The following is a 19,866-nucleotide window of genomic DNA, read 5'->3' on the forward strand; positions in this document are numbered from 1 at the left end:
AATTAATAAACTCCTCAAGTTGAAGTGGCCACAGGATACATAGAGCACAGTACCAGGCCACTAAAGCCTCAAGGTTCTGAAGTGGAAACCGCAGACCCACTAACGAAAGACCGTCTACCAGGTCCACGAGGTGAACAAACCTTGTTAAGGTTGTAGGAACATGATGCAGGTCTATTAGAAACCTATGACCACTTCAAACCTGGTGGTTTTTGTCCAGATCTTGATTGAATCTCATCGAAAGGCGCTGGCCACAGGTCCAGGGTCTAATTGAACAGTCTTTGACAAGAACTATGACCAGAAATGGACACCCTTCGGTTGTATGACTGAATTTATGTCTATATGGTAAGTGTAGAATCATTTTGCTTTGGCCAACGGCAGCATCATGTTAAGGGTTCGATGCCAAGATTGAAAAACACTACTTTGTTAATAGGCTGCGCGTGCGCATCGCGTGGACGGCGTGTCAAGGCACGCAACGCACCGGCTAACAGCTAATCGATACAATTACTGATACAACATACAAACTAAGCTACGGAAGCCCGGGCGGGCGCGCGGCGGGGCGGCACCTACCCTGCGGAAGTCAATGCTCATATGAACAACACGACAGTGAACTGTCGGTAAAATGAAAGTAAATGTTTACATCAACAACACGTAGGTAGTGTCGGACAAATGGAACTCGACGCTTGCATCGACAACGCGACAGTGAAGTGTCGGACAAATGGAACTCAACGCTTACATCGACAACACGTCGGTGAAGTGTCGGACAAATGGAACAACACGTTAGTGGAGTATGGACAAAGTGTAAGTCAATGGTTACATTAACAACACTTCAATGAAGTGTCGGTCAAAGAGAAGTTAATGCTCAGATCAATATTGCGACAGTGAAGTGTCGGCAAAATGAAAGTCAATGCTTATATAGAAAAACAGCCAGAGAAATATTTACAAGTTGAAATCAATTCTTAAATCAACTTAGTATTCGCAGTGATACATGTGGACCCATGGGTGTCTATGGGAAACAGGGCGGTGGGGTTACATTGACGAGACAAAATAAATAGGGGTCCAAAAAAATTTATCTGATAGTATAGTAAAGAAATAGTGTTGGCTCGACTTCACCTACTATGTGGGCAGATATTTTGGAACTCCAGAAGGTCCAGGAACCTATGACTTTAAGATAAGTTAGCGCTGACATGCATTTAATGTCTTTATGGCAAGACGAAGACGCGCCTCGATCGATATATTATGTTAAGTAGAAGCATTAAAAAGTTAGAATTAGTAAAGCCTGAAGATCTGCTGAAGGACGGGGCTTCCCCGGACACGTCCCAGGCCAGAACAGTTCGCAAGAGACTAACAAAATATAGTCTGTGTAACATTTTTCGTATCAAAGCATTAGATAACACTATCGATGTAACACTCTATGGCCGACAAGAGAATTAGAAAGAGAAAGAGCGAGGTTATCCTGACTGTCGTCCCCCCCCCATCCCCCGCCACCGCCGCCGCCGCTCAACAAAAACAACAAACGAGCTCGCATTGCATTTCCCCAAAAGCGCGAAACTTAAACGAAACGATTACAAGATAAAGTTGTCTAAGCCTACACGCACACACTCGCACCGCGCGCGGGTACAAACGTGAAAAAGTACAAATCGACGCGACCGCTGCGCACGCGCACGCGGCTGCGCGGGGCCGACGCCGAACCTCCTACGACATTTTAGAAAAAACTTAAAGGTACCCGTAACTAAACTCCTAATGAAAACCGCCGAACAAGTAATAATACGCGGCGCGCAGGTCACTCCGAGCTGCTGAAGTACTCCGACGCGTTGCCGCGGCAGATCGGGCACGTCCGGTTCGACTGCGGACCAAACAAGTACGGGCACGTGTACTGCACGCGCACTGCACGCGCACAACACGCGCACGGGGCGGCGAGCGCCGGCGATGCGCGCAGCACCACCGGCGGCCACTGCCCCGCTTCGTGATCATAATGTGAGGAGATGGAGAACAGAGAGGGATGAGGTGAGAGGATATTGAAATAAGGAGAACGAAAATGGTGAGAGAACAGAATAAAAGGATGAGGAGAGAAGAATTATCGAATAAAAAGGGATGATGACAAGCACAACAAGACGGATAATGACGGGCGTTAGGAGAAGTGAAGGTGATAAAAGTGGGGGAGGAATGTATAGAGTCTAGGAGCAAATGAACTCACCCGCAGCCACTTGTCGACGCACTTGGCGTGGAACTCGTGCGCGCAGGGCAGCACGCGCAGCGTCTGCCGCGCCTCGAACTCGCACATGCACACCACGCACGACGTCTGCTCACCTGCGCACGCACGCACACGGGTTACACACGCACACGCGTCGCGAGGATGTTTGTGTGTGCCGCGCGTGTGGGAGCGGGACTCACCCTGGCGCGTTTGCTCCGAGTACTTGTAGGTGGGCAGCTGGTCGATCTCGTGGCGGGCGAGGCCGCGCGGCTTCGCCTCCCCGAGGCGCTCGGCCAACGACAGCAGCGCCTCGTAGTTCTCGGGCTCCGGCTCCGCGGTCTCGTCGCGCGCCTCGCCGTACGGGGACAGCGGGAACATGGCCAGCAGGTTCAGGAACACCTGCGCGCCCACGGGGTACAGTACTCGCGCGGGGTGCGGGCTCGCCTGCGCGGCCGGCTGCGGCGCGGGGGGCTGCCTCGCGCCCGTTACCTGGTAGGTGGGGGGAGGCGGCGGCAACGACAGCGGCGCGCCAACGTGCAGCTGCGCCGGCACGTGCGGCAGCGCGGCGCCCACCAGCCCGCCGCCGCCCTGCAACACAAGCGCGCTCAGCGTCACTACGCAGCCTACGCTTACCGAACACCCGTCGCACTACCTGCGACCACTTCTGCAATATTACAATGTCACAAAACCCAGACCCCCTGCCCTGGAAATAATCAATTATCTTATATTTCAAGTGTCTACACAGGTTTCTTAAATAAACCTGAGCTGCTACGAACCAGTAGACGCGGCATTTGTACGCCCCCCACCAGGTGGACCTGGATGCAGGCAGCGCCAGATCCGTCATCGTGAAGATCTTTAGGGGAGGCGTACGTCATACTGTGTGCGTTTATCGACAAACAAAACGGTGATAATTTGTTTTATTATCATCATCAAAATGTTATATATCATCAATCTGTTCTACGTCTTGTTTTAGCTTCCGTTATTTTACAAATGGGGTGTTCACCTGGGCGTGTATGTGATGTACAGGGTGTGCGGGCCAACGAGCAGCAGCGCGCACGTACGGCCGCGCAGCTCGGGATCCCGCGCCCACCACGCCCACACCGCCGACGCCGCCTACCGATCCCACTCCCGCGCCCACGCCCACGTTGTTGCGTCTCTGTAGCAGTCAATGCACACGGAATAACATAACAAGATAATTCTAAAATAAAGTTAATTTTATTAAGGCTGTTGATGGCCAAGAGAACTGACGTCATTTTTTAGCCATCGGTCGTCTGGTCAATAAAATCGGATGGTATGAGCTTTTTAGGCTAAACTTGACAAATTCGTTATGACACTTATAGCTGAACGTCCTTCGCTGCACTTGCTGAAACGTGGTCTGTGCTGCAGTACCTTAAGACACCAGTGGCCATGTATAGGACCCATTGTTATCTACTACATTGGTTAAGGATCACCTCACTGTCAATTTGTAGAGCGATCCTGAACAAAATAAGATCGAAAGTGAAAAGAGATACCTTTCTGTGCCCTACTCTCTTTCCTCCTTTTTTTTCAGTTCTTCTTTTCAGTTGATTAACGTCCATTGCAAGGAATAGGCTTCCACTAAATATCGCCAAAAGACCCTTGGTTGCTGTTCTTCGGGATCACGTCGAGCTTACTAAAAACCTCGTCGTAAATGATCATGTCTCTATAATAATGTGCCTAGGCCTATCCTTTAGGCACAAAAGTGTGTTATAAATACGTAGCGAAAATTTTTATTCAAAGTTAAAATTAATTTGTTTATGAATAATGCCGCATCAATAGTATATGTAAGAGTTCGTAGTGATGATACGAGCGGATACTCACGTGGTGGTGGTGCGAGAGGGCGTGGCGCGCGTGGTGCGGCGCCATCAGCTCCAAGGGAGCCCCCCGCGCCTGCAACACACATTTTATATTTCAATTACACCTTCATTGCACAAGTCATGCCCGTACGCATAAAACCCATTGTGTGTTTTGATGGCATTCAATCGAAAACTGCTTTTTACCTACAACGAACGCCATCTAGCGGCGTCCATCGTCATCGGCGTCGAGCGTCATCTAGCGGTCCAAACTCATTAAAGGTCTGTGAAAATTAGATAGCCTAAAATAAGATAGATAGCCTAAAGTGTAGTGTCAGCTGCATTCGATTTAGGTCGCTTGCCCAAGGCAGTTCCTCATATCCATACAGCACTGGCGACTGCAGCAAAAATTATGATTTTCACGACCCTACACACAGCGCCATCTATTGATGTTTAAAGATACTAATGCATCATACTGCACTGGTCTATTAACAACGGTCTAGTTTATAGATCATCATATGATATTGCAAGATAAATGCTCCCCCTCCCATAGGTCACCGACGATGGCCAATCCTGCGCTACCCGCGACATGGACTATGTCGTCGATCCAACTAGTGGTTGGCACTAAGAAAGCTAGCTAGTTTTTTTTTACTGTCCCCTTTCGTTTGCCTAACTCAAATCTATGCCAAGGGCTTTTATATCAAATTTTCAGTTATTTTTTTATTAACGTTCTCTTCTATCATCCTTCACAAGTTCTACTGTATCTTCTTTCATTCTTTTCATCTTCTTGCATACTCTTTTGTTTCATTCCCAATTCTTCCACACATGGCCTCTTTTCCCTCACTGCATCTTTATATACCACAATTTTTAAATAATAATTATCAACCTAGGCGTGTTGCCGGTGAAGATGGAAAGTCAAGGCGAGGGTGTCAGTGTGATGGGGTGTGGTAGTGTGGCATACCTCTGTAGCGAGCAGCAGGGGCGCGTGATGAAGGTCTGGCGCGGACTGCAGCGGCGACAATCCGCCCTCCGCGCCGCCGAGCACCTCCAGCCGCCCGCCCTCGGCGCGCTGACGAATATTACACACGTTTATCACAACTCCTGCTCAGCTCATTCAAATAAAAGAGTAATACTTTATAATTTATAGTATGTCATAAGCAACGTGAATGTTGTACAGCTAAAATGGAAATATTTAATATAACATATAAAACTTCATTCCGGTGTGCTAATTTAAATAAATATACAATTGATCGGATTATTCACCATATTTTCGGTCAGTCACAAAGATTTCTATTAGCTGGTCACCATGTTTGGGTGATGCAGGATTCTCGTATGTCAGCACATGCCTACGTTTTTTACTTGACACACACAGCTCCACGATCTCATCATCTGTGCCCTTCTTTTTTTTTATTTTATCGAGTACTTTGGTTAGTCAAACTCTTTTGATGATCACGCGTTGCTTTGAGGAACTTCAGTATTCGTTTTACTGAATTAGCATTCCTTTGAGGGTCATTAAAATATAGTTCTTTATAGTAAAGACTAAGCTTGATGCTTGGTCGTGGAACGTCAGATCAATTCCTCATAGATGTGATCCCACAGGACCTGCCGCCAAGGTCTTAGAACGCCCACTTCGAGCAGTCGAACGCCCAGGTCCCACAGGACAATGAGTGATGGTGATGGTAGAGGCCACTCACCTGCGAGCTGGTGATGTAGTGCGCGTGCGGCGGCGAGGCGAAAGGCGCGCGAGGCGGCGGCGCGAACCCGCCGTACGGCAGCCCCGCGTACACGCCGCCCATCTGCGCACACACAGCTGTAGCACACGCCCACACCGAACACACAAACTCACCCAAAGCTAACTTCAAACGACATATATGTATTTATCCTTCTAGCGAGCTCTGCTAATTTTTACAAGAGATAATTTATCAATAAATATTTATTTACTAGTAGGCAGACCGATGATACGACCACGACAGTCTTGCACTGCCCGCATTCAGCGATTTCCCGCGATCTTGACTATGTCGTCGATCTACCATGTGGGGCGGAGGGGGGAAACCCCCCCCTCCCAATTATGGTACCATAATTTACAGCAGGGGTGTCAAACTCAAAAGCTTATTTAGTTAGGTTATATGATCTCTCTTCTCTGATCCTATGTTTGCAATTTCGACAGAAATTCGAGATTAGTTTTCAAAATTGTCCAAGCGTACACATTGACTGGACAGCAAAAAGTTCATCGGGCCGCGTGTTCGACACCCCCGCATTACGGCATCGCGTCAGCTCGAAGGTTAAACATAAATAAATCGTCCAAACATGTTGCAAAGCAAACTCGAAAACGCCTTCACCGATAAAACTTTAATAAAAACACATGAATACAATTGTAAACAATATAGTTAGAACCCATGTCAAACATTTCCCATTACAACGCTTTTAAGGATTACTTTTGATATGTTAAAATTGTGATAAGATTTGACAGTCTATACATATTTCATTTTAAAATGGTCGACTGCAGTTTATACTGGGTGATTGGTTACATGTGTAAAAACTAAGAAGCAAATTTCTAGCTCACTTATCAGCGAGAATATTCTACACCTATTTCCGATCACCCTTATTTCTTTTATTAATTCATTTTTTTTAGATTAATTCTTTTTTTTTCTATTTAAAGGCGAGAGGGCAATAACTGCAGGCAGTACAAAATCTGCAGGTACAGACACAGATAGTAATATTTTATTTATTTTTAATTTCTAAAACCATTGTCTTTTGAGGGTAAACCACAAATTAATCGACCGCAAATAAGCTGTACATTCACCGTTATGAAGCTATACCTACAACCAATGCGAGAAGGTTTGTTAGATGCCGTGAGAACTTCTTTTTTGGTATATACAATAGATTAAGTAGTGTCGTCCTCTTCGTGTCTTTGAAAATGAAATGAGACCGAACACAACGATCAGAATCTAAGAGCGGCTACAGACAGCTATGCGTAGTAAGGGTGCATTCACACGAGCGCCGCTGTGTTCGACCTCAAAACTGATGCCACGTACAGAGGAACAGAGTACCGCGCAAGACAAAGAGGTAAGAGAGTGCGACGGTCCACGGGAGGGATACTTGCTGTGTGAAACAAAACTATGTCTATTAAAAAAAAACCTATTACATACATAAACGAAAAAGCATAAAAATATATACGCATTACATAGAGAGATACATACAGAATATATTACGACCTAGGCAACAAACACTATGCCGGCGTCCGCGGGAGCCGACACCTACGGGGTGAGAGAGTGAAAAACCAGAGTGTTCCAATTACGAAATGTTATTGTAGTACCGACACCGGGGGAGTCCCCGCCGGGGTAAAGCCGGGCAGCGCGTGCCGTGCGGGTGACGAGCGGCCGAGGCTCCGTCCCTTCGACCCTCGCCCACTAACTCACACCGCGAAAGACAGAAAAAGAGGGGGTTGCCCTCCGCTCTTCATTTGGACGCCGCTCGAATGCTTTACATCAGGGGGGAGAGGGGGTAACGTACGGTTCTTAAAAGATTTATACTTTTTGATTATCTGTCGAATTACGTGAATTTCAAACACCGGTTAATAGATGATATAAGTAATGATTTTAATGAATTCAATAAAAATTACAATTTTTTTAACAAACGGCTCCGACTGCCGAGGAGTTTGTCCGCCCCTGTATACCATATATATAGAACTAGTCATCGTTTATTAAATGATACGCGTCAATGCAAAGAGACTTAAAAAAAATTCTACAAAGCGTGCAATGGCGCGAGTGAGAATAGAGAATCTATTAGTCGAAAGTTTCCTGTCTCCAAGTTTCTTCGCAGCGTTCGAGCGGCGCGAGGGTGTGTGGGGGGCGTTGGGGGCGCAGAGGGGGCAGGAGGCCGCGGCCACTACGTCTACGAGGTTACAAGTGAAGCGCTCGACGTCCGACGCGTCGTTTGTTAATCGCGTGAAATACAAAAGTTGAGGGTGCAGCTACACATTCAGAGCGCGCCGCGAGTACTAGGGCAGCAAATGTTCAGCGAAAATATAATTCTATAGAGTTCAAGACGACCACTGGAACCAATGCTCTAAGCACGCACCAACACACCCCAAGCTAAAAAGAACAAGACCAGAGCCTAAGGCGGCAGGGGGAGGAGGGGTGGGGGGAATCGGTAGGTACGGGGCGCGGGATGCGGGGATCAAGCAGCGGTTGGGGCAGTTCCACGCGGACGGTTTCCAGCGCTTGTTCCTAAAAAATACATCAGGCTCCACCGTGTAACACACCCAACTCTTTTTTATACACAAAGTTAATATCCTCACGTAATCTTAAGTGTCGTGTAGCTGGATGTAAAGCACCAGGGATACCAATAATGGACTTATCAAAACAAAATTCAACAGAGGCTTTTTAATAACAAATGAAATTGTTGAAACTCAACATTTGTCGTGGACATATCTGATGCATGAACTGAGTTGCAAAATTGATTTTTAAAACTAATTTCAATTTGTATTTTATAATATATCTTGTACTCGTGAATTTAATTTTTACCGAGTATTTTTTTTACAATAAAAAATAATTATTTTTGTTTTGCAAACCATAAAAATATGGCATATTTTCCAGGGTTTCTAAAGAAAATATTCAATTCTGGCATATTTTTTTTAAAATGGTGTAAATTTGTTCAAATTAACCATATGTATTTTTTAACAGTCTCCTAAAATATATCAACCGTATAATAAAAAAGAGTTGGGTAACATTAATATCATTCATTGTTTTACCAAGTTCATGTAAGACAAGTCGCGACTAATTATGCAAACAATCAGCGCCATCTAGTTGAAAAACTAAGTAACTTGGAACGACACAAGATTTTGAAAATCTAAAGTTCGCGTCGCCTCGTGGAACTGTCGCGCGGGAGGTCCACAGTGTAAGTGGAGGTGGAGGGGGGGGGGGCGGAGAATGAGGCGGTGGTCGGCCTTGTACCTGGTAGCGCAGCGGCAGCGTGGGCAGCACGGCGGCGCCCCACAGCTGTTCAGCCGCCGCGCCGGCGCCCGCCACCTGCAGCGCATGGCGCGCACGCGGGTTACGCGGCGCCCACGCCCCCGCCCGTGGATGGGGGCGTGGGCGTGGGCGCCTCCAAGTTCCCCCTGCACCGCGCGCTCTGTGCTGTGCCCGCACCGGCGACGCGCGACCCCGGATACAAACGCTTCATCCACATAACACTAGGGCTCCTAGCTCTTACTGTATTTATTCGTGATCACCTACACACGACTTCTACACGAAATGTTCTCCCGACTGAATGTTAATACAAAACTAATTGCGAAAGTGTCACGTGTTACAATTGTGTTTACAGATGTGTCTCACGAGTGTTCCTAGTGCACTGTGTTTGTGTTGTAATTATTTCATCGGATTCATATTCCACACGGCGTAAATAGCACCGGACCTATTGCTTCATAGCCATAAAACTTCAGTGCCCTGGCGTCAATTGACTGAAACGTGGAAACGAGGTCTCGGTGACCGGAGACGATCCTGGAACACCACACAGTTAAGAATACACCTCCAGGTGAAGACTTTCATGTCATTCTGTAACTGTTAACCAATTTTCTATGAGTTTTTTTGACCCGGCTTGCATTGTTGCCCAAGTGGTATTTGGAGATTGCACTGATTCAAGATTGCGAGGAGTGCGTTTAGCCTAAAACCTCTTTTGAAGATCCGAAGAACGGAGCCTCCTGGGTGTCCTACACTGAAGTTTTTACAGATTTGGGGTCCATAAAGCTCTTAGATCGCTTAGAAGGACGCTCCAAGCTATGACCCTATATAGGACAACTCGGTTTTGGCTGTTACTTGTCTGTAATACCTGTTTAGCATTCAAGTGACCCCTAGAGGATCTAAACTCGGTTGGGGTCCTCTGTAACACACGAACCGATGTCAATTTCAAGAAGGCCGATAGGTTTTGGAATGTATATAGGCAGTGTGATGCACTACAGGCTAGTGTTGGTGATTGTGTGTCGCGACATTTTTAGTCTTAAACGCGTAATAAAAAACAAAATAAAAAAATACTCCTGCTCAATATAAATTAAAAATAAATAATTATAAACTGTCATCGGACGGGAAAGTCGAACCGGTACCAGGTATATCCGGGTCTATCCAGGTAGCCCAAGGCATCCATAGAAACCAGAGACTGTACCGTTGGTTCCAAGTGCTGAGTGACAATATAAGAGTCATGTACCTGTGTGCGCTGCGCGTGCTCGCGGTGCGCGTGCGCGTTGGGATGCGCGTGGGCGTGCGGATGTGGGTGTGGCCAGCCCACGCCGCCGCCTAACGCGCCCAACCTCGCGCCCCGCAGCGACATCTACCACGTGTACCCAAGTCAAGTATACATGATAATCTCAATCTAATAGATTCAATAAGCCCTAAATCAACATTTGTATACGCCAAAACAATTACATTTATTTAATTATTTTACATACAGGTTTCTTTGTGTAGTTATATGAACACTCCATAGATGGCGCTGTCAGTAACAATAGCCAACCAATCCTGTAATAAGATTGATCTTTTTATTTCTCTCACCTGGTTGATGTCGAGCAGCAGCGGCGCGTGGGGGTGGGGGTGGGGGTGGGCGTGCGTAACGTGCGGCGCGTGCGGCTCCAGCAGCCGCTCGTGTGCCCACACGCCGCCGCCGCTTACGTAGCGCACGCGACGTCTGCGGACACAGCGCGACACGCTCGTTACACCTCCAATAGCTCAAGAGTGGCAAATAGCTCAAACCGCTCAAACGTGGCAAATAGTTCAAACCGCTCAAGTGCGACAATATTTTTATAACATGAATTTGAGTTTTTACATTCAGTGATATTAGATACCATTTGGCTTTTGACTTTATTTGCGAATTCAATGTATTGCTATGTTAAACATGTAAAAGTTGTGGTTACCCAAGTTTTTAAAATACACACATTGTGCGATCATATCATAATCAATTCAGTTATAGAACATTCTCTGCTGCACAAAGACCTGGACCAGGTCTTATCATTCCAACAGGTTCGGTTGTAAAAGGCCTGTGTGCAATGTTTTTCAGGACCTTAAAATCCTCATAACAATCTGTTCTGCACGCTGTGTGGCCTGTGTTCTGTACGGAAATGGTGTGTTCCACATGTTCCAATAGGTGCGTGGGCGTGGGATACTCACGGCGGTTGGTAGTGCAAGCGAGGAGTTCGTCGTTCGACCGCCGGCGCCGCCACCGACACGTTGCTGTCGCCTGCAACCACAATACCACTTTAAACTTCACCTATCAACAAGTAACGGAATATTAAAGAATTCTCCAACCACCCTAACATTCTAGAAAGTTCTGAATTTCTGGACCTTTCGTTGTATGAACTACTATCATTGGTACCAGTATTGGACTCCTGGTATCCAAAATTAAGAATATCAGAACTCTGATCTCCTGAGGGGAGTCGACAGGAACCTCAACAGTTGTTGTTTTTTAATAAAATCCAACATTGAGCTTATAAACCATTCCCCACATGTTTGATAAATTACTACTAAAGATTTATAAATATAATGATATACTTTTAGTTTTATATTTAAATCTAAGAAAAGTTAGGTCTAAGATATGTTGTGGAACTTTATTATAAGCATACACTCAGACAAATGAATGTTTTGTTAACTTTTTATATGAATATCAATAATAATAGACAAAAACTACTCTACCTCTCCTAGTGTTATTGGTTATTCTGCTGTGATCAAAGGATTTGGTGAAATTGTCATTTAAAACTTCTGACATTAGGAAGGCAGGTAATTTTTTTTATTCTAGATTAGTAGGACTGTCTATAACATTTGCAAAGCGTCTGTTTATCAAAACTAGAAATACACCAATACCTCGCTTTGCGTCGTTTAGTTTTGCGTTTTTTTCGAAGTTGCGTCGCTGCTTAATTAGTACTAATTTTCACTGCGCGTCGTTAGATTTTCGAGGTTGCGTTGTTTTGGGTTCGAGTCTTTAATTTTTAATTTTGAAATTTTCTTTTTTTTTCTAAAAGATGGCAACACTTTTGTTTCTAATTGCGCTATGCCATCAAAACTCGTGGATTTCCTTTCTAACTAAAAATCACACACAATTTTATTTTCACTTTGTTTTGCTAATTTTAGAGTTCAGTCTCAATTACGTAGTGTGTTGTACTTTTTTAAAAAGAGAATAATAGATTTATGTAAATTTTTAATTGTTGTTTCTGGTTACAAAAAAGGTTTATATATTTTCAATTTATTTATTGGCAGAGTTATATTATTTTTGTTGTTACATGTTTACTTGTTCAATTTTCTTTTTATAAAGTTGTATTTTCGTGACCCGGGAACCTATCTTCGATCTTTACATGGTTTGCTATAGAAAATCTTAATCGTAACCACGACGCAAAGTGAGATATTGTTGTATTATTTGTCTCAGGCCAAAATATTTTGAAGAATGTTTTGTATCTCAAACGCATAGTCTCGATTGATCAATGTCATACTGCATTGGTTCTTCGCGAATTTTTATTATCGTTTCGCAATAAAATTTCGTGAATTGGCACCGTGTGACTTCTGGCTATTCAGCAAAAGGCCGTTGTGGAGACTTTTTTACAGGACTGAGGAGATAAGACCCGAATCGAAGGTCTAAAAGGCTATACCCAAAAAAGACTATTCCAACTTGGAAAACCGCTGTCAAAAGTACGTTTTATCAGACGGAAATTAGTTTGAAGGTGATTTGTAAGAATAAACAAACAATTTACATTATACACCTATCTCCCGATTTACACGGTACTTGTTTTACACGTTTTCGCTTTTACACGGTTTTCCAAATAAGCTTTTTTTGTTTTTCATCCCACTCTACTAAATGCTACAGTGATTGAACACGTGTGCTGTGGACACATTTCACGGGGAATCCCGAGCTTATGTGCTGACTTGGCACAATATGATGTTTACAAAGATATTACAAAAAATTCGAAGCAATTGTTAATAACCGATTTTATTACCATCTCTCATAATGTAAATATTTCTGCTTCAAACATCGAATCGGCGCAAATAACTTAGAGCGAATACGAAACTTCGATTCCGGAAAATAGAATGAGAGTAATTTCTGACAGTAATAGAGGATATTAAAACACCTTTAGTTTTATTATTTGTTCTTCTGTTTAATGTATATTGTAATTAAATAAAAAAAACAGTGTTTCCGTAATATATTAAATATTTTTAAATTTCGATTTTTACGTTTTTCTCAAGAACGTATCTACCGTGTAGATCGGGGGATAGGTGTATAAACAAATTCATCTCACTTTTTCACTACAGCATTACATGTAAAAGCAGTCAGTAAAAGGTTTTAAACTAAACTTTTTACATTTATTTCCAACGTGATCACACTGAAATGCATTATATTAATTTATCTTTTATATTGTAATGCGATAGGCCAATAATTTCTGACAGCACAAAATCTGCAGTAATAGATAGTTAACAATTATTCATTTTAATACGCATTAAAACTACTTTCAAAACTACTTTTTTTACTAAATTATTATTAAGTCGTTTATTCCTTTTGAAACCATTGATTTTTGGTGTATGACATGTTGTACAAATTTAAATTGTACATTTATCATTCTAGAGTCAGAATCCTGTGAATATATATATATATATATATATATATATATATATATATATATATATATGGATTATGATCCTGTATACGAACCTGAGGACAGGTGCCTGGAGATGCGACGCCGCTTCCTGCTGGGACTATCGCCGGCCTTGCTGGACAGCTCGCCGTCTGATGAACCAGCGCTCACCAGCGGCTCCACGCCGCCCTCCAGTGGGTTTGTGTCCTGGAACAGAACCAACGCTCGGTCAGTGGAGCACACGTAACCTTTCAAAGTTCGACTCTGAACGACCAATATCTGTTGCCATTCTATTAACTTAGTTCGTTATTGCTATTATTTTATACCAGGAGTGTCAAACTCGCGGTCCGCGTTTGGAGAATATATATATATATATATTCGTTTGTATGAAAATTGATTTCCATTGCGGCCTGACTTTTGAACCGAGTTCGCTTTTAAGTTTGACACCCCTGGTATATGCTGTACCTGCGCGAATGGCAACAGTACCTAGGGTCCTCGCACTTCGGCCCGCGCTCCTTAAATAATCACATCCGTCGCACACCGCGCCCTCAACCCCCCCTCCCCCTACCCCCGCACCGGCCGCGAGAGCCTTTGGCAATCTGTTTACGTCGACCGCGCTAAGGCTTCTCAAAGTTTTACCGTTGCGAAGCACATTACCCAAGACCTACCCGCCCGCGATCGAGCCCCTCGTCGGAAACAATTTCAACCCAATCTCGCGATAACTACATAACACTTACCACGGCTACACATAAATACATCATATAATAATAATGTGTATGTGTGTATTCTAGTTTTAAATTTATAATTAAAAGCATATTTAATAAATCTTATTATAGTATTCAACGACATAAAGGTCACGGAAGCAGCTGGATGTCGTCGTGGAGATATTTATGGCAGATCTATACCTTGCAGTGGGAGTCCATCGGCTGAATAGAAGAATGTTTGGAACTTGGTTTGTTGACCCATTTACACGGTTGATATTACAATGTACACAACAAACATTACTCCTGAAGATGCCCCGTGGAGGGGTGAAACACTTGTTGAGTGATTTAACGGTGGTAGTTGCGTAATTCGCATTGTTTGCCGCATGCGCATTTATTAGCGGGCTGTGCATTTTATTGCACGACTACTGCTACATCACGGAAGTAGGTATATATTAATCCTTTTGTTACTTATGATGGACTTCCGCAAAATAACGCCTGAATCCAATAGACATTAAACATTGTTAGATTCCATTTAAAAAGAACTGTTCAGTTTCTGACCAGCATTCCTGAGCAGTTGGTGAGTCAGTGGTAGCTCATGCTTGTAATTGGTTACCTAGCTGAACACCAGGCTTTTTGTATCATGTATCCGCAATAATTTTGAAGGGCTATAGAATAAGGCATAAAGGGGTAACTTTACCATGTGGTGGTGATGCGTGGCGAGGTGGAGGTGTGGCGGCTCCGCCGAAGTCCCGGCGCCAGGACTCACGCGCATGTCTGGAACACGAGGACCGATCATATGGCACGTCAGCAGTAGGTGGGATTGTTAGACCGGTAAACACTTTTGCCCGGTTTATATACAGGTAACTTTATTAGAATAGACAAACACACTAACACTACACTTACAAGATATTTACGACAACCTAATCTATGTACATAAAAATCTTAGAAATAAAAATAAACTTAGTGTTTTGTTTATAATTTATAAGACTCTATACAGCGCCTCACTCGTTCATAGATAAATAGGCCCTACCAAAAAGGCATATTACACTATTTGAGAGTATGTTCAAGATAAACATGTTTGAAAATGAATTGTTCGAAAATTGGATTAAAACTAAATTATTTTGTTGTTACTTGTTCTCAATAGATGGCGCGCTGCGAACTAACATAAACTTAATTTTAAGTTGACGATTATGAATATCTGCATTTCATAGAACTACATTGACTGCCTTTAGGATTAAGTTATCCCCCTGGTAAGAGGCGTCTAAAATAGGGGTTGAGGAGGGGGAGATTTTCTTCTTCGATTCATTGCGCCCACCGCCGCTTACAGAACCAAGGTCGAGTCCAACCATTGCTCACCATAACATATCATCTTAGAAGACCAAAATTATCCCAGACCACTAGGATTTTTGTAGGCTTTTATCTCATCACAATTTCGATCATAGCACAGTTTACTGCTGCACCAACAGAGATCCCTCGTAAATATCTAGTAGTACCGATTCAAGCGACCTTTGCAAGTTTTCACTTATAACGTTGCTTGTAGCGTGGCTTAGGTAAGCGAGGTGGGAGCCGATGGAAGCCAACACTCCCCCTTCCCCCTCTCATCTCATCACGCGCAAACCTAAATCGCGGTACAGCGGGTTATTTCGGAAAAATAATATAAATAATTAAATTAATATATCCAGAGCTACACAGTGGACCATCGGTAAATGACTTTCACTTGCATCTACGTCACGTGAATGCTACGAGAAAGGATACTACGTTAGGAGAAATATTATTCCTTAAGAGATTTATGTACTGGCCTGCCCCGGAGAAGAATATGTCTGCACCTATACTTCTGCACCCTTCTTTGCGTGATGATGGAAATTTCCATCATATCGTTCTTTACTATTTTCATATTATTCATTTACACTAGGATTTTTTTGATTATTTTTCCCTTACTCTATGTAATCAATTACGCCAGCCTGATGTATTTTACAAAAAAATCATGCAACGCAGGGTTAAAGAGCTTATCAACAGCAAACAACACTTTAAATGACTTCAATGATAGCACGCCTCGGGAATGATGTGTTTCGCCCTCAGTTATTTCAATGTTCAAACATGTCATTTAAAAAAATACATAGTCCTGCTAAATTCTTTTCTCTGTTGTTCTCATGTCTGATGCGTTTCATCAGAACATCTGGTAGATTCAACTTGACGTCAACAACAGATGTAATTCAATATTTAGAACAAAATTTTAAAATTTAAATTTGGATATTCGTTTTTTTAACGATATGTTGAGGTAGCGAGTATTGCCTTCAATTGACTAAGGAAAGAATAATGTACACAAGCCGCCAGAGTACAGGGTGATCACAGAGTGGGTTTTAGTGTGAAGGATTTCCAAATAACTCTGCCAAACCAGAAATAGGGCGTGTCATGTTTATCCTTTGAATTGGGTCCTTGTCGCAGGCAGGTGTGCAGTTGGTGAAGCTTACAAGGAATGCGGGAGTTCCGTTAAGACAAGGAGTTATAACAATGGAAGTCACTTTGACTCTTTCTTACTTTATACGTATAAAAAGGAGAGGATTACGCGAGGGTCCTCACTGGGCGACCTCTGGATTTTAAGCGATCCATTCTACTCTGGACAAATTTTTCCGTAGCTCCTCGATGACGTGACCAGAAACCATTGTTCGCACGTCGCTACCGAAAAAGTGCGCGTGCGCACGCCGGAAGGCTCGCAACAATGCAAGGACGGCGTCCGATCGCTGGTCCTTACGGGGGAGAGCCGGGGCGGGGGAGGGGGGGTCGACCGTCGCACCTAAAGTAGAAAGCGCTGGCGCCGTTACGCAGCCTGCGAGGATTCGAAAGCTGTGACGTCATCGCGCGCGTGGGACACCCGCAGACGAAATAAAACGCGCACGCAATTGGATAATTTCAAAATTGAAAAATTCTTTATTCAAAAATTTAATCGATTGCATCAATTGTAGACGCCGAGACAAATCTAACATCGGATCGAATGATAAACGCTTCAGACTTGAGAAGAACTGGCGAAAGGCATTCAACAGGATTATATATGTTAGGAAAATGAACATATAAATACATATTATTTTGTACATATTTCTATAGGTTATAACAGGGTGGTTAAACCGGAAGCCGATTACATATCCTCATTTATACCTTTATACAAGGTTACAAATAGAAAGTTAAGTAAATTAAAGTAACATTGCAATAACTTAGTAGCGAACACAATCGCCGAGGTGCGCTGTCTCCTGTGATGTCATTTAATGTAACACTTACCACGCCAACATTCTTTTACAATAAAATTTAAATGGGTAAGTAAGAAAGGGACTAATATATAGCTACTTCCGCTATGCAGCAGTAAAAACACCGAGTCGGTGTTTGGCACTGGTCGGTGTAAAATCTCCTGGGGATGCCCCGTGGAGGTGTGAAACACGTGTTGAGTGAATTAACGGTGGTATTTGTGTTTCGCATTGTTTGCTGCACGCGCATTTATCAGCGGGCCGGCGGGCGGTGCACTTCATTGCACGACTACTGCTGCATAGCGGAAGTAGCTATATATTTGTCCCTTTCTTACTTAGGATCTACTTCCGCAAAGTAACGCCTGAATCTATTAGATATTAAATAGGTAAAGAACCTTTCAATTTGATACAAAACCCAAACTGGTTTCACCTTCTGTACCGATCAAAGTACGATATGACCGGTCTAGCTGAAAGGTTCTTGGGTGACAACCAGGAGCCGGGAGACGCGGCGTTGATTGCCCCCCTCCCCCTCCCCCCACTAACTGGATCGAAGACATAGTGAAGGTCGCGGAAAGTACATACTTACCTGACCTTTTCCTACGTTTGTTCCGTTGTGGTGTCTATACCTTACAGCGGACAGAGGAGAAAGAAGTGCATATATGTGGATGTGTGGGGGTAGGGGGTAATTAGGGGTCATGCGCTCACCTGGGCGACGGCGCTCCGACGGACCGGCGGGTCGACGCTCGGCGCGCCTTGAACCACCAGCGCCGCCACCTGCTGGAACACAAGCTGGTCACAGACATTTACGACAATTGATTAAAACACTTTTATACGCGTGGAAGTGAATCACGCAGGCGAATAATAGATGTTTTTAGATATTTTTTAAACACTTTCATTTTTCACTTCTTACATAGTTGATACCAACCGGACCATCGCCATCTTCCCAGAGAATGCCATAATTCATTCCTACTCTTCATTCATTCATCAATCAATCGCTCACTTCCTTCACTCTTACGTTCTGTTCCCTTATACGTCTTTAAAAACGACGCTGACAGTTAGCAGGGACTTCTAGTATGAGCGTTGCAAGTTTTTTTTAGAGTCCTTCCGCTCAAAAGGACTAAAAAGCGCACCGATTGCATTGGTAATGTGACGTAATCGCATCCTTAACGAGTCTAGTCGACTTTGGTCTCGTAAATTATCCTATTTTTCTGAAGATTTTTTTTAAAATTATTGTTTACATCAGTGATTCCCAAAGTGGTCTATATTCCCTAGGGGTCTATGACAACCAGCAAGGGGTCTACGTCAGCGAAAAAAAATTTGGGGGTCCATGAAATGAAAAACGGTCCACGATAGGGGATCTCAACATTATCTCACTGATAGTACCTATTTACTTACATCATACTATCTTATAATATCAAAACATTTACATTATTCATAAAAGTACCTATGAAGTAAAAAAATTATTATATATGTTTATAATTATTTAAGTTGGATGTTGGTTTCGCTTTGTGGTCGCAATACATTTTCAAAACAACATGTGTTTTTACTTTAAGTTTTTAACACTAAACTTCACTAGAGTTAGAAATTTACAGGAAATCAATTTCAGGTAAGTAGGGGGTCTACCCAACACGGAAAAATATGGCAAGGGGTCTACGACACAAAAAAGTTTGAGGAACTCTGGTTTACATCATAATATTTGACCTTTTCTTCGATGCTATCTTTTTGAATTTCGAAAGAAATTCAAGACTACCTTCAGAATTGTCGCAACGTATATATAGACAGGTCCGCAAAAATGTTCATCTCGGGCCGCGAGTTTTACACCCCTGTATCAACGTCGACGTTTCAAAGATGTTTAATAAAATATTTGCTTAAATATCCTCAACGTAGAAAGAGAAGTGTACGCACCGAGGCTGAGGCGTCGCTGGTCGTGATGCTGGTGCGGCTGGTGGTGTTGGTGTTGGTGCTGGTGGTGCTGGTGCTGGTGGTGGTGGCGCACGTCGCGCTTGGCGGGCGGCGGCACGGGCGGCGGCGAGGTGGCCACGCACGCCTCCTTCGGGCTGCCGGCACTGCTGCCATCGCTGTAACAACACCACAACAAGTTCAAACCAAACTCCTATTTATATAATATCTAAAGGTGTGCGCACACCGGGACGGTAAAAGATTGAAAGTTTAATCATATGACATTAAGACATATCTAGTATGGATACGACGTTAATATATGTTAGTGTATAGACGGCTATATCCACAGCCGTTTCTTCCCACTACGTGGTGAATTAACACGTCGTGGGGTCCTCCATTCTGAGTTTAGGGTGGGGGCTCTAAA

General features: G+C 43.6%; 1 protein-coding gene across 1 annotated transcript in view; it reads right to left on the reverse strand.

Moving 5' to 3' along the window:
• Positions 1 to 1,460: 1,460 nt before the first annotated feature.
• Positions 1,461 to 19,866, reverse strand: part of LOC137926208 (uncharacterized) — a 65,680-nt gene continuing 47,274 nt past the window's right edge. Inside the window, exons 12-27 of the mRNA XM_068769781.1 lie at positions 19,540 to 19,621; positions 19,449 to 19,485; positions 18,249 to 18,317; positions 15,005 to 15,081; positions 13,681 to 13,810; positions 11,157 to 11,226; positions 10,545 to 10,677; positions 10,204 to 10,326; positions 5,697 to 5,798; positions 4,964 to 5,071; positions 4,031 to 4,099; positions 3,195 to 3,347; positions 2,681 to 2,779; positions 2,392 to 2,590; positions 2,195 to 2,307; positions 1,461 to 1,843 (exon numbers count right to left, since the gene is read on the reverse strand). Coding sequence (XP_068625882.1) covers positions 1,781 to 1,843; positions 2,195 to 2,307; positions 2,392 to 2,590; positions 2,681 to 2,779; positions 3,195 to 3,347; positions 4,031 to 4,099; positions 4,964 to 5,071; positions 5,697 to 5,798; positions 10,204 to 10,326; positions 10,545 to 10,677; positions 11,157 to 11,226; positions 13,681 to 13,810; positions 15,005 to 15,081; positions 18,249 to 18,317; positions 19,449 to 19,485; positions 19,540 to 19,621 — 1,627 coding nt within the window. The 3' untranslated portion in view covers positions 1,461 to 1,780. The remainder of the gene's footprint in view (positions 1,844 to 2,194; positions 2,308 to 2,391; positions 2,591 to 2,680; positions 2,780 to 3,194; positions 3,348 to 4,030; positions 4,100 to 4,963; positions 5,072 to 5,696; positions 5,799 to 10,203; positions 10,327 to 10,544; positions 10,678 to 11,156; positions 11,227 to 13,680; positions 13,811 to 15,004; positions 15,082 to 18,248; positions 18,318 to 19,448; positions 19,486 to 19,539; positions 19,622 to 19,866) is intronic.

Source organism: Battus philenor, unplaced genomic scaffold (assembly GCF_028537555.1).
Source record: "Battus philenor isolate CCGP_79_NKW_IND1 unplaced genomic scaffold, ilBatPhil1.0.hap1 SCAF_29, whole genome shotgun sequence".
NCBI classification, from domain to species: domain Eukaryota; kingdom Metazoa; phylum Arthropoda; class Insecta; order Lepidoptera; family Papilionidae; genus Battus; species Battus philenor.